Source organism: Eptesicus fuscus, chromosome 17 (assembly GCF_027574615.1).
Source record: "Eptesicus fuscus isolate TK198812 chromosome 17, DD_ASM_mEF_20220401, whole genome shotgun sequence".
NCBI lineage: Eukaryota > Metazoa > Chordata > Mammalia > Chiroptera > Vespertilionidae > Eptesicus > Eptesicus fuscus.
Genome location: NC_072489.1, coordinates 47,431,905 through 47,447,210, shown reverse-complemented (window position 1 = coordinate 47,447,210; position 15,306 = coordinate 47,431,905). Strand labels below are relative to the sequence as shown.

General features: G+C 41.8%; 1 protein-coding gene across 4 annotated transcripts in view; it reads left to right on the top strand.

Moving 5' to 3' along the window:
- Positions 1 to 15,306, top strand: part of SORCS1 (sortilin related VPS10 domain containing receptor 1) — a 467,090-nt gene that overhangs the window by 336,352 nt on the left and 115,432 nt on the right. For all 4 annotated transcript variants that reach the window (XM_054729115.1, XM_008144286.3, XM_054729116.1 and 1 more), the window contains exons 7-8: positions 12,297 to 12,415; positions 15,080 to 15,169. In XM_054729115.1, the coding sequence (XP_054585090.1) occupies positions 12,297 to 12,415; positions 15,080 to 15,169 (209 nt within the window). The remainder of the gene's footprint in view (positions 1 to 12,296; positions 12,416 to 15,079; positions 15,170 to 15,306) is intronic.

Below are 15,306 nucleotides of genomic sequence, written 5' to 3'. Positions count from 1 at the left end.
ACGAAGGGAAAGGGAGCATGCATAGAAGAAAGGGATGAGGAAAGAAAAGAGGGGAAGAAAGAGGTCCCAAATGTAGAGGAGAGAAAGAGAATGGACTATCCACAGTTACCACCGAGCAATGAGGCTGTTAGAGGCTGTCCAACACTGAGCAAGAGAGTGATAATTTAGTTATGGAGACATTTCCTATCTCAAAAGTATCCCTCACAATTTAAAAGCATCACCATCACTGGCACCTGTGCCTGTCTACTTGCCCTCAGCTCTCTGAACACAAAGACAGCAGCGATACCTGCACTTTACCAGCTGACAACGCAGAAGTCACCGGTCACCCCTGCATCCCAGACTCCTCAGAAATCACATGTTCTCTGCAACTCTGTACACACCATGAGATTCTGCGTCTCCAGAGGTTTTGCTTCCCTTTCGGAGAATGAATATATTCTCTGGCAGAATCAATGGGAGGATAGGTCAGGGACCAGCACCTTCCTCCTTTTTAAATTTAGGCAGGGTAGCGGTATATCATGGCATCTGCCCCACCCTGTGCCTGGCACAGAATGAGTTCTGTGGGGTGGAGACGCCTGCAGCTGATTATGTTTTCTTGGATCCCAGGGTTCACTTCTTACTACCCAATAGCCAGAGCAGCCTTTTCCTAAGGTAAAAGCAATCCTGTCATCTGTTTCGAGTTTTGATTGACTTCCCACTGCTCTGGCGATCAAGAGCCAAGTTCTCACCTTGACCTTTAGCTGCAGCATAAGCTGGTGCCTGCCCATTTTCTCAGCTGCACCTCACTCTAACCCTGTCCTCACTTCTTGCCTACAAACCCTTGAATTTGCTTTCAAGATTGGACCACACAGGTTTCTAGGTCTTAGTTTAAGGCCCAGATGCCTGCTGTTTCCTCTGCCTGGAATGCCCTCCCCTCTTCCCTGATGAATTCAGTGTAATTAATCACTATGAGTGGTTCAGATCTCAAGTTAAGCATCCATTTCTATTTTTTTAACTTTTCACTTTGAAATAAATTTGGACTCACATAAAAGTTGTAAAGAATAGTCACATTCCCCTGTACTTTTCAACCAGCTTCCCCTAAAGATAGCATCCAATAAAACCACAGAACTATACCAAAATCCCAGAACTCCCAGTCTAAACCAGTTTCTCAATTTGTTTGCTTTCATCCAACTCTAATATTTTTTTTTATTGTGCTCATCTCAGTTTTTAATTGCACATTCCATTTACGTGATTATTTGATCACAGTGTTTTCTCTCCACCAGTAAGTGCTATGGGTGCAGGGGCCATGTATGCCTTTGTTCAATAGTCTGTCTCCAGCACATGCCACAGTGTCTACATGTAGATAGAGCTTAATAAATATTTATTCAATGAATGAATGCATATTTGACCAAGTGTCAGGGTAACCAGCTGGCTACCTAACCTCACTTTCCAGATCCCACCTAGGGACCTTGTTAGAATGTAAATTCTGATGTAGGAGGGGCCCAACAGTCTGCATTCCTAACAAGCTCCCTGGTGAAGCTGATGATGCTGGTGGTGGAACATGCTTAGGGTCAGAAAGTCCCATAATAAAAACTAATGAAAGAGCTTCAGGGTCTGTCTCCCATGACTACACCCTTGTTTAGAAAGCCCTGGGTGGAATACTAGATTGCTTTCCTTTCTGAGCTTTTGGGGACATGGCTGCTTTCTGGCTTGTGGCATTTAATGCCCATAACCCCATATCCTGAAAACGACAAGGCCATCACTTTCCCTGATCTGCACTTTTTTTCCCCACCCGACATTATTCCTGTGTTCCCTGCAGGCATGGAGGTTGATAATGTCAAACTGTCATCTCAGGCTCAGCTTGTGCGAGGCATGAAATATATCAGTTCTAATTTTATTTATTTTATTTTACTTTTTTTGCAAAGGCAGCATCTTCAGAAACTATCCAAGAGTGAAAATTCAATAAAGGGATTTAATTTGAAAAGTTATCCCTGTCAAAACAAAGCAGAAAAAAAAAATTACCTACCAATTGAAGAAAAGGATCTAAGCCTGACCTGACCGAATGTAAAAAATGAGATTTTCTCGGTATCATGTCCTCCCTCTCCCTGCCCCTCCTTTCTTCTCTCTCTTTCTTCTTGGTATCTCTTTCTCCAACACAGTAACCCTGGCACCAAGTAAAAGAAACAGAGAGGAGGAAGAGGAAGGAAAGAGCTCAGACAGCTCAAAGTCAGTAGCAAGGTGTTAGAAAATGTAGCTGGGAGTCATTTGCTCCAAGAATTCCAGTATCTATATGTTTCCCATTTCCTGTTAGAAATCTCTTTCCCATTTCCTGTTTGAAATCTCTCTTGATTCTCTATTTCTTCATTATTTAGTATATAATTTAAGCATATGGAGCTCATTGTTTATATTCTAGGTTATGGGTCTTGTAGGGAATGTGCAAAAATAAGATCATGCTTTTTAATTTGAACAGGTTTTTTGTTGTTATGTTTATTTGTTTGTTTTCTCTGATGGTAATGGGTTTAGGGATTTTTTGTGGCCAAGGCACTGAGACATGTGACACAGGAAAACATCTTTCACTTGCTTATTTGGCTCATCCCCATGGGATGGGTTGCAAATGCTTATCTGGGTTTGTTACGCAAAGGTTAGTGTTAGTCTCATTTCAAATCTCCCTCGATGACATTTTGAAATTACTATCTGTTTCATTGGAAGTCTCTGTATTTGAGGGAGGTGAGCTCTGGGAAGCATTGGCTTACAAGGGACTATGGCTGGCACAGACATGCCGTGCCCATTGTGCTGTGAAACCTGGATGTGTTGTAGTTTACCGTCACGTCAAGGATGTTATTATTTCTTGTATCACCTCTGTCTTAGTAGACAAGCTGAATTACAACCTCAATTACAATCAATCACAGGAGGCATTGTGGGAAACTTTTGAACATATTTCTTGAATGTGGCATTTGTTATTGGTCCCCACATTCAACTGAGGACACAATGACAAGTCCTCATCCAGGAAACAAACATGTTAATGTTTACAAATCACATGTGTGTGTTTGTGTGTGTGTGTTTCTTTGTGTGTATGTGTGTGTGCGAATGTGTATACACCCACCCATGCATTGTACGCACACAGTACATTAAACCTGCTACCCATACATCAAAATAGTAAGAAGGAAACCTACATTCTATTGACTTACCAATATAGGCACATTTGGGTATGTGTATGTCATGTACATAGTTACAGAGACAATGGGGGCCAAACTGTTGGGTTGAAAACTTTGTAAAAACTCCTGTCTTATTTAAGTTTGCTTGTGTGGGAACCATAGCTCAGAGCTTGACACATTTATAGTTTGTTGACTTAATAAATGTATGTGTATGTCATGGCATAGGCATGATTTGGGGCTTTTAACCATAGGATCTCTGGAGCCCTCTGGGGCTAATGGGTGAGCATAAAAAATTCACTGACTCCCTGCAATTTTGTGCTACATATTATACATATATGTGACTTTGGAGAAAGAGGATATGGCTTGTATCAGGATTCTTCACATGGCAATTTCACATGTATGCATAATTCTATACTTTTTGCTCATCTGTAAACATCATCTTGTAAAAGAACATGTAATACCACATTTGACCTTTCTCACTTCCCGAATGAAAGGCTGAACTGGCGACTTGGAGATTTCCATACTAGTGGTGACCAGATCTAGCACAGATAGGGGCTAGGACCATCACTGGCCTCAGGGTCTATTTGCATGAGTAAGTAACCTTGCAACAACTTGCCCTAGGACTAATCTCTTTCACTAGGGAAAAACAACCGTGGCCCTTTAAGCAGCTGTGAAAATGACTGCTCAAAAATTCTTCCTGAAATGAACCACAAAGGAGAATTTCACAAGCTGAAATAATAGGAAACTCACAACTTTATATAACCACCATCCCACCAATTCTGGTCTTTGGTGAGAACTGGACACCTCATTTCTACTTCCTATTTCCAGCCCTCCAGTCTAATTTCTACATGGAGCAGCCTATGTATCAAAACCTGCAAAGGGCGAACACTACTGAAATAAATACTGTGGGCACGTGATAGAGACCTCAGTTCTCACCAGTCCTCAAGAGATTAGTGATGGGGTGTTTTGAGCTTTTACTATAATCATAGATTACCTTTATACCAACAAGGGTAGCAATGACAAAATATAAAAAAAGGTAAGCAGTACTCAAGTGTATCCAGGGCTGATATAGATCAATGCGTGTGTGCACACACATACATCGCACACACTCACATATGTTCATGTTGCAAAACTCTTACTCCAGTGCAGTGCTAGTGGATACAATAGCAAGTTCAAACTCTTTTCCTATTAGCACATACAAATTTAGCCACTTCATGAGGAATCAATACATAGATCTTCCTTATACAGTTTACTATAATTTAGTAAGTCACTATCTTGTTAATAGATACATACATGTTTGGCTATTTCAAACAGTGCTGACACACATACACACATATTACTTATGTAGTTAGTGAGCATGCAAACTTACGTAAGTAGCAAGCACTGCTGAAAGAGAAGTTACTGGCATCCTGGATTTGAGGGTATATATATATATATATATTAAATTGCTGTAGATGTTGTCACATCGCCCTCTGAAATTGTTGCATCAGTGTACACTCTCTCAAGATGAGAATGTCTGTGTTTGCAAGCCCTCAATCACCCAGGACACTATGAACGATTTTTTAAACAGAATCCATCTACTGAGTAGAATGCATGGCATTATCGGTATTGTTTTAAATTGCATTCACTGAATTAGGAGTGAGGGTAAGAATTTTTTTTTTTCTTGGCTATTTGTATCTCCTCTCCAGTGAACCTTCAAAAGATATAAAATCTCGTTCATGGTCTAGGTAAGATGGACACTTTGGCATTTATATAAAAATCGAAAAATATCAACATTACTACCCCCCCCCCCTCCTGCCAAAGTCCCATCACTATCTCGCAAAATGACCCTGTTGGGCCCCACATTTCAGAGCCTTCATTTACCTTCTTTTTCAATCAGTTAATTTATTCATAGCTTTAAGGGAAGAGGTTAGAAGTTTGCATTTCTGCTCAGCCTCAGACTGATAGCTCCCACCACTTGCCCACACCAAACAGGCGCCTTGTCCTCCTATCCTCATGTCGAGCATCAGGACTCACTAGTACAGAGGCACCTGACACTGCTTTTCTCTCTAGCAATGTCATGTTGATCCCGTTTTTCATTCTGTAAAAGTCTCTAGGTCTCAGTTACTCCTGATTTCAACTTGGCTTCTCTGATTTAGTAGCCTAGAGGCAACCTTGAAAACTAACCAGGAAAGCATGAAATAAGGTAACATGAGCTTCCACACACAGCCATGGAAAACCTGAGTGGGGATGTGCAATCACAGGCTCAGCTGAGCAGCTCTCACATCCGGTTCTTCATACCCAGTTTGTGCTGTTTCCCCTGCCTCCTGCCTGTCCACCCATCTGTGCAGAGACCTGTGCCCTTGCAGTCCATCCTGAGGATGAGAGGACGGAAGTGCAGAAGAGACACTTGTCATTCCCCCGGCCTCAACTCCAGCACAAAGGTCTGGGTTTCTGTCGGGCTTTCAGGAACCCTAGCGCACAGTAACACCAGTTCACATAACGTGTGTGTGGCAATGTCCAAGTGTTTGGAAAATTCCTAATGCTTCCAACTCCTGCTTTAAAGAAAAAAAAGGGGCATCATAAAGACTGGGGCACTTTCTCAGACATCTCCTCCTTTCCCTACAAGTTCTCAGGCAACATTGATGCTAGTCCCATGCCTTGTATTCCTATCATTTGCCTGGGATACTGCAAGAGATACTTCTCATCTGCACTACTTACACCAACTCTTGGAAGTAGGCCCTGTTGTTATTTTCCTCATTTTAACTCGGAGGAAAACGTGGCCTGCAATGATTAAATGTTTTTGCCGTTGCTTCAGGGCTAGAATTTGAAGCCAGGTCTGGCTCACTCCAGACCTATTATTCATTCATTCAATAAATATTGTTGGACATGTATGCTCGGGTAGGAGCTCTTCTAGGCATGCATGATGGATAGTAGGGGCCATTGTAAAGGCCCTGCTCTCATAGAGTTTACCTTTTACTTAGGGGGACAGATTATAAACAAATGGATAACGCTGGGTGGTGTGATAAGTTCTAGAAAGAAAAGCAAAGCAGAGGAATCTCTGGTAAGGTGACATTTGATATTTTAGCCAGTTCCTATGGAAGTAAGGGAGAGGGCTATGTGTCTGCCTGGTGGAAGAAACAGATGGAATAGAACATGTGAAGGATATGGGGTATGGGCACGCTTGGCATGGTGAGGGATAGCAGGCAAGCCAGGTGGCTAGAATAGAGAGAGGGCAGCAAAATGTGTCATATGTCTTTGTTTATTTAAGTGACAGTGGTGTGGAAGGCAGGCATTGTACCCTATTGATCTTTGCCAAACTACTACCACAGTGTAAGTATGATATTCAGTGTTGAGGACACCTGCATGGGAATTGGCATGCCCCTGTCTTCCCTCTCATGTTCCCAATTTCTAGCCCTGTGCTTGGTGAAAGAATATGATCCCAAAACTTTCTCTGTAGTAGTCAGTTGTGGCCTCCTGAATGTCCAAAGGTTAACAATCAAAGGCAAGGTTTAGAAAGTCACACTGGACCAAAATCAAGAGACTTCCTAGAAGAAACCACTGCCACAAGCTCCTCACCAAGGGAAACCATTTGGTCTAAGTGTGTAATTTTCATAGAAATGTCTTCCCCTCTGCATACTCTCCCAGGGGCCAAGTCTCGAGCTTCGCTTTTGAGGATCTCAATTTCTAACTGGCACATGCCAGAGAAGGCTCTAGAGCTTTGATGGGAATGAGCACAAGCATGTCGACACATGTGTGCCCACATGCATGCACACCTGTGTGTGTTGGGTGGGAACATTTAATAAGAATGTTCTAAAACAAATAATAGAACCACAGAATGAACAAAAAGAAGACTTACCTGCTGAGGTATGTTCTCCTTAAAGTTAAAAATTAATGGGGGGATGGAGGGATCTTCACAGTATTCATGCTTGCCTACACAGTTTATGGTTTTGTTTGAAATTAACCTTTTAGAATATTAACCCTTTGCACTCGCTTGCTTTTTTCTCAATTCCTTTATTCTACTCGGGATTTAATTTTTTTAAATACCCCAGATTTTACAAAGCACGGCAGTAGAATAAAAAACTGGAGTTTCTTTTCATACAAACGTATTTAGTGGGATTTTTTTATATTTCAAATTATTGATACATTCAATACAATTCGACATACGAGCTGCTACTGATGCTAACCGTGTCGAGTCACACTCGACAACCGAGTGCAAAAGGTTAAAGATATGAAAAGACTTGGTGCTAACTAAAGATTTGTTGACTGAGCGAATCAATGGATAGAGTCGTGGAGATCTGTGAGGTATAGTTTCTGCTCTGTCATTTACTAGCATATGGGCTTCTACAAATCTCATCCCTATGTCTGAAGTGCTTCACCTGCAAAAAGTACCTCTTTCTCAATTTTTGGCGAAGTTACAAAAGGAAAATCAAGTGCTCTATTTAGAATAGTTCCTGACCCAGAGGAGAGGTCCTTTGGTTATTCCGGAGGTTAATGCTACTGCAGATGCCATCAATGGAGACAGGCTGGGCAGGGAGAGGTCTGCCTGAGCTTCAGGAGAAACTCCACAAAAGAAGGCCCAGGAAGGATATGGACAGGGCAACGGAACCAGAAAAGACAGGTCAAACCGGGGGAACTCTGTGAATGAACATAGGGTCTCCTCCTGGAGTGGACACGCTGTTTAGACATAGCAGAAGGCCTGAAGTCACAGACTTGCCAGAATCAGGGTGCTTTTTCTGGGCAGGAATGGGAGGAACCAGGTTTTAAGGGATAAAGCATAATAAAGACCTGTCAGGGCATAAAGTAATAATCTGTGTTTTTTTTTTACATCCTTTTTTAGTTCTAAAACTCTAATAACCTTCATTGTATCGCTTAGACAGTGACCGCAGAGTCACGCAGTTTGTTGGAGATGGAGGTGGGATCTAGAACGTCACTGCAGCAGGAGGGAGAGCATGCAGGACAACACAGCCGCAGGCAGGCTGGCCCGTGCACTGGGTACCAAGATCAAGTCCAGTTCTGCCCTGGCCACCACCTTAAACTTCCTGCCCAGCTTAGTTGCTACCTATTATTCAAGGAGAATATTTTCATGGCTTTTTGAAAAGTTACTTAAGAAAACTTGAACCTAAACCAAACATTGACTCTGGTAGAAATGTCTGTAGTATACTTTACAGTTGGTTCCCTTGAGACACAGTGAGCAGTCCTGGTAATCAAGGAGGGAGGACTTCAACAACTACAGGCGCCTGTTTAAGCACAGTCCAGCCAAGCACTGGACTGAACACACTTATTACAAACTAGTAGCCCTGTGCATGAATCCATGCACCAGTAGCTCTCTGCGGGGCCTGGCTGCGGAACACGTTCCTCGTTGCTGCAGAGACAAAGCAAGCATTTCGCCAGGCTGCTCACGCTGCCCACTCTCAGTGGCTGCCCCCCAGAGACTGGGGGACTCCAGTGCAGCTGAGAGGACTGGGCGCCACCATCTTGTGGCTATGGGCGCCACCATCTTTGTGATGGAGTGATGGTTAATTTGCATATTACCATTTTATTAGATAGGCTGTCACAGCCCCAAGCATGATGGCTCTTCTTTATCCCCACTTCACAGATCAGGCTCTGAGGTTGCAGCTAAACCCCTGCTCCTCTGCTCCAAGCCTGGCCCGTGAAAGGCCGCTTCCTTTAGATCCTCACGCATTTGGGAGGATGGGGATTCCATTATTCCAAACAGCAGCTGTTGCAGAGCGAGAATGCTTGAAAAGAGCCGCGCTGTGTCCTAATTACCTACGGCAAGGAAAACATCTGTGTGGGGAAAGTAATGAAATTAATTCTAAAGTCGAGCAGTTGCATACATTAATTGACGTTAATTAATGCCAAATTACAAGATACTTCCTATGGAATCACATCATGCACTCCCTGGAATTGAATATGAAAAGAGTTCATCATACTTAATGCTATCACCGCCAGCCTGAGGGGAGGGGAGTGAGAGCGATTGGTCCCTGGTTAGGAAGCGCAGCCAGCTTCTTTCCATTGCCATTAGGAGGGGAAAGGGAGGGAACCAGGAGCACTTGACCAAGGGCAGGCAGCGCGACACTGAGCCTTGCCCTTGGGCTTGAAATTTTACTCTGAGCAAGAAATGCTCTCCAGACCTCTTCCTGGGGCTTTTGTTGCATCACCCAGTTGTACATTTTGTACAGTCAGCCCAAGGATGGGCTCATTGCAGCAAGCCCCCCATACCCCCCTACCCGACCCAAGTGAGGGGTGCTGACCAGAGACTTGCATGCAGGTTGCCTGCCTCTCTTACGTCGCTGCCTCTATACTATTGTTGACATTTCATATATATCTTTTATTCATTTTTTCCTGTGCAAACATACTTCTATAGATATCTATATATACACCTGGCACAAAATCGGGTCCATATGCACATATTTTGGTAACCTACTTTTAAGAAACTTTTATTTTGGAATAAATTTAAATAAATAGAAAAGTTCCCAAGACAGTACAGCTTTACCCAGCTTCCCCTAAGTTAACATCTTATACAACCATGGTCTATTTTTCAAAACTAAAAAATGAACATCGATAAAACATTATTAATTAGTAACCTCTGTTTATAATATAACTATATTAAGCATTTCTGTAAAACCTTATATACTCTTTAGAAGCAAGATTTTAATAGCAGCTCCTTAAAAGAACTCCCTCACTTTTTGTTTACTAGACCTGGATTTAAATGTCCCTTCCTAAACCAGCCAGTGGTGAGAAAATAGGTAGACCTTGAATGGGAATAGACCCAAGAGGATTATGGGAACTTCTCAATCACCTGGAGAAAGGATGAACCAAAAAATCCATTTTGGCCTTTCCAGCAAAGAAACAGGGAGGGATGGGTATTGGACAGGTCATCAACAGTACCTGATACAGAGATATAGATAGAGTACTCAAATTCAGTTCAACCCATCTTTTAAAGGACCTACTATGTGCCCAAGACTGATATAATATTTGTGAAAGAGAGCAAAAGAGAAAACAGGAATTTTATCAATATTAATAACAACTGGCCTTTGTAAAAGTTTGAGTTTCAAAACATTTAGCATATATTTTATTTATTTCAGTTAATTCTTACAGCCACGTTACAAGATAGTTGACATTGGCATCTCCATTATGAATGAAGGTGGCAAGATTCAGGAAGACCAAGTGATTTCCTTTGAACTATGCAGCTAATAAGTGACCACACCAGACAGAACTCAAGCCCAAGTCTCATAGCCACCAATTTCCATTGTTTTTATGACCCCAAGCTACCTTTGAAAAACAGAAGTCAACTAAACATTGTAAAAGAATCTGGTGGAGTGTGAAATTGTGAGGTAGAGATTTTTGTGTGCTATGGGGAGGACCACTCTTGGAAGGGTTAAGTCCCAGAAATTGTCTTCAAGGACAAAGACCTTGAGTTATGCCCTAAAATGGAACTATTATAATGTCTGTACAAGAGGATAGGAAAAGATCAGTAGAAGGCTCATTAGTTTATCGTTGGAAGTGATTTCAGCAGAACTAGATGGATTAAAGGACTTGAGAGCTATCCCCATTTGTCATTTATACATGTGGCAGCCAGATGGAGGAAGGTGGAGGGTAAAGCTTTCCTCCATCAGTCATTGTTCAGATGGAGCACATGTGCTGGCCGCCCCTAGTGACTCTCCTGGTAGAATTCAGGGATACCCAGGTTCCTTTAGTAAATGTGGTCCTGGAACTTTAATTAAAGGAAATTAGTCAACCCTTATATCCAACTGTATATATTGCTACCCCCATTTCATGTAAATAAATATATATTGATTTATTTTATTTAAAAGAAAGGATTTTTGAATACATCACTGATGTGTTAAAATCAGATTCATTAAGGATCAAAACAGTAAAATAACTTTCTTTTTCATTCAAAAAGATACATTCCAATAAAGAGGCATGTTTCAATGAATATTTATTGCCTACTATTTTCCAGTAATGTATTGCAACCCAGATATGTGCCTTTGACCTGGAATCAAACCCGAGACCTAGGGTGCGCAGGCCAACACTCTAACCACTGTGAACACAGGTCAAGGCAGGAGGAACATTTTAAGTAGAGGAAATATATATGAAAAGTCTTTAAAGTGGTAGGAAGTTTGGCCCACTTTCTGAACATAAAGTAGGACAGATTAGAAGAATCACAGGGGGAGGGAAGAAGGGATTAGCATGAGGGGAGGTTGGACTGGTAGACAGTGGAGGGTTTGAATTTATTCTAATGCCAAGGAGGCAAAAGGAGTTTTAATTAACAAAGTGACATCTGAATAGTAGAGAGAACAGAATAGTTGAGGTTGAAAGCAAGGACAGCCTTCCTGATACGATATATGTCCAAAAAGATCAAAATTATGAGTTATTATATGTTTATCATCTGGCTTAGAGTCTTAGATGGGAGTTGAGGTCTTAATTTATTCATCTACAAGATGAGAACAATGTTTTTGACTCAGGAATCCCTTCTGTATTCTGTTTCACTTCCAATTAGTAGTAGAAGGAAAACCTTTATCTTGACATTGAGCCTTCTTATTTATGACAGCAGCACTTCTAGCGTGAGGTGATTGATGATTGCATATATAGGTGTGCATTTTTCTGTTTGTTAATCAAAGGTCAAAGTGGGCAGTGAAGCCTAGTGAGAAAATATACTATGAAAGCACAAGTATTGCTCGGCCAGTGTTGTTCAGTGGTTGTGCATTGACCCTTGAACTGGAAGGTTGCCATTTGATTCTGGTCCGGGCACACGCTGGGTTGGTGGGCTTCGATCCCTTGTTGTAGGGGGCTTGTAGGAGGCAGCCAATCAGTGATTCTCTCTCTTTCATTGATGTTTCTATCTCTCTCATCCTCTCCCTTCCTCTCTCTGAAATCAGTAAAATAAAATAAAAAGAAAGCTTAAGTATTATTGCCAGTTTTTGAAAATACTTTCATTTGGTTTAAATGGGAAAGAAATGAATTAAGGAGAATTTAGTGTTTAGGATGGCAGAGGCGCTGGGAGATAGCAAGTGAGTAAAATCATAATGACAATAATGATAACGATGATGACAACAATAATGTGGTTAACAGAGAATGTGAGGTTTATTTAAATACTTGGAGGTAGCAAGGGAAATAGAAAATATACACTCAGACTCTAATTCTCTGTGTGCATATCACCCTCCCCTGTTTTTTTTCCAGATTCGCAATACCTGACTTGCCGCATGCAGAACTGCACGGAGGCCAACAGAAATAGACCTTTCCCGGGCTACATTGACCCGGACTCCTTGATTGTGCAGGATGATTACGTGTTTGTTCAGGTGGGAAAGACCCACTTCTACTGATTATCTCAAAGACCTTTTCCTCTTTCTGTCCCTCATGCAACCCCACTTGCCTGCTTCCTCTCCCTTTCGAGGAAAGGAAAAAAGAACAAAAAGCATTATCTTTTCAACAAAAGGAACATTACCAAGCATCAGATCTCCTCTACTAACAGAATATTAATGAGTTCCTTTGGGCAGTGTGTGGAGGACCTTATCAGCCTGGGTCGGAGGTCAGGGAGGCACAGCGCAGAGTGCTGTTCATCCCCCTCATCTGCATTCTGAGGAGCTCCCAGCAGCCAGCAGCGGGGCTGAGCAGAAATGTCCATCTCTTCCTACCAGGAGAATGGCCAGCCCATCAGCCTCCTCTGCAATATCCAGTTTAAAAATAGAGAGGCCGCTAGGAAGAGGAAGCAGTGCGGTGGCTGGAGGTGGTGGGAGCAGAGGAAAGGTGGTGGTAATCAGGCATTATTGTCGTGCCCTGACTGATTAGGATGAAGAGAATTTAGATGAGATGTATTCAGACAGGCTTGGCACCTCCTCAGAGAGTGGGAAACAGCTTGAGTGGCTGAGGTTTCATGAATGTTTAGAAGAGACAGGAAGTGAGTGTGCTTTACTTCTGATCAGCTTTTAAGGAACATCTGAGGCTTATTTGGACAATGCTGCTAAAAATGCAATTATTTCTTTCCATGTTAAAAATTGTAAAGATATAATTGCTAACTAGTGTGTGTGTATGTATACTCTCTCTAGATATACTCTATATACGCATAGATTTATACCTACACACACAAATACTTATGATTTCATTAAGCTTGAACCACACTATTATATTTTAGAAAGAAACCATAATTTAGAATATTTAATCCAATGATTTGAGGAAGCAAATAAATGCTCAAAATGCCTAACAGCAGCCTATGCACTTTAAAAATGTTTCACAAATGATTACACACACACACACACACACACACACACACACACACACACATTTTCTTTTTCTTCAGGGAAATGAGTAATGAGTACTCTGATAACTTCAGCATCAATTATCAGGTGACATTGAAATGGTTACACACATTGGTTCTCTCTCTAATTTATTTCTCTCTCAGTGTTGCTTCCTAATAACCATTTATAATCTACATATATGACTTACATATGAGAATCAGTTCTGCATTTAGAGTTTTTCATCTTTTTCTACCCATGCCACCGTGAACGATCCTGCAACTCATCACTGGGACTAGGAGGTGATCTGGCCACATATTGATGAATAGTTTAGTCATGTTTTTATATGTCTGGTGAGCAGTCACCCAAAGTATATGTTGGCATTCTGAGTATGCAAACTCCAGCTGACATTCAAACTCCAGAAACTTATATGGGTTAAGAGTGGCTACAGGAACTCAAAAATAGAGTAGATTAGTGATTTCCAAGGTCTAGGAAGTAGGGAAATGGGGAGATGTTGGTCAAGGATACAAACTTACAAATATACGATGACTAAGTCCTGGGATCTAATAGAGAGCATGGTGGCTATACATAACAACACTGTATTACACACTGAGAAGTTGTTAAGAGCTTAAATGGTATCCACACACACATACAATAATCTTAATTAAGTGAAGGCATGAAGGTGTTAACCTTATTTGTGGTAATTATTCTGTACAATATATATGTACCAATTCATCACATTTTACACATCACTCATATATATCAGCGATTTTCAACCTTTTTCATCTCGTGGCACACATAAACTGCAATTTCATGACACACACAAAAAAATATTTCTTGCGGACCTGATAAAAATTAGGTAAACTTATGACTCATTCACGTCAGACCGTTACTGTTGTGTTGGCTGTTGTCATATTTTTATTTGAAAATTTAAGGGAAAAGATGTAAGTGCCCCTGACTAAATAGTCAGGTATTGCATATTTTTAAAATTTTGGGGATATATCAGTTGAAAATTGATGGTATATGTCAATAATATCTCAATAAAGCCAGGGGAAAAGGAGTGACAATGGAGAGAGAGATTGGCAGTGGCACCCTTAATACTCTGCACCTATTGGTGCTCATGCTGAGGTAGACACCACACCCTACTCACCCTCCCTCACACCCATGGGGTTCATTGGACTCTATGTGCTGGACAAACTTGGGGAAGGTCGCTCAGAATCAGTTCTCAGAGATAGAGATCTCTGAACCATCTAACGTGTCAGCCCTGCTGCGTGTTGGACATGCTCCCAGCCATCAATGTCACAGCCACATACTGGAATCAGTGCCCAGAGATGTGGGACCTGGACCGCTTCCTTCTGATATGACTGGGGACCTGTCTGCATGGCCATAGTCTTGGGGCTAGATAGCTGGGCTGCTGATGGACATTGATCCAATATCCCTCGAGGCTTGTATCTTGAAAAGTTCATAATCGCTGAAAATGTTTCCTGGCTTCTGAGCCACAGTGCAAATTGAAGAATTGTATTTTTGTCCAGTGGGTTCCATCTGGGCCTCTGACCAACTCACATGCACTGTTCAAGCTGTTTTTGAACTGAAAGCCAATTCCTTACACTTGTCCACGGTAGTCATTCACACTGATGTGTTGGCAGTGACCTCTTCTCGTTCAGTGGCTGTTCTTCCAGGGTGCGTAACTGTTACAGTAGCTCCTCTTACAACTGTGTGTTTCCGGTCCAGCTGACTTCCGGAGGACGGCCGCATTACTACGTGTCCTACCGAAGGAATGCATTTGCCCAGATGAAGCTGCCCAAGTACGCTCTGCCCAAGGTATGACCTGAATCGTTCTTCATTTTAGTGTTTCCTCTGATTCACATAGTCCTGTTTCCACCCTCTTTCCCAAGCATCTCGTCATGTATTTATTTTCATCTACCATCTCTGTTTCTCAAGTTCACTTGGCCTCACTC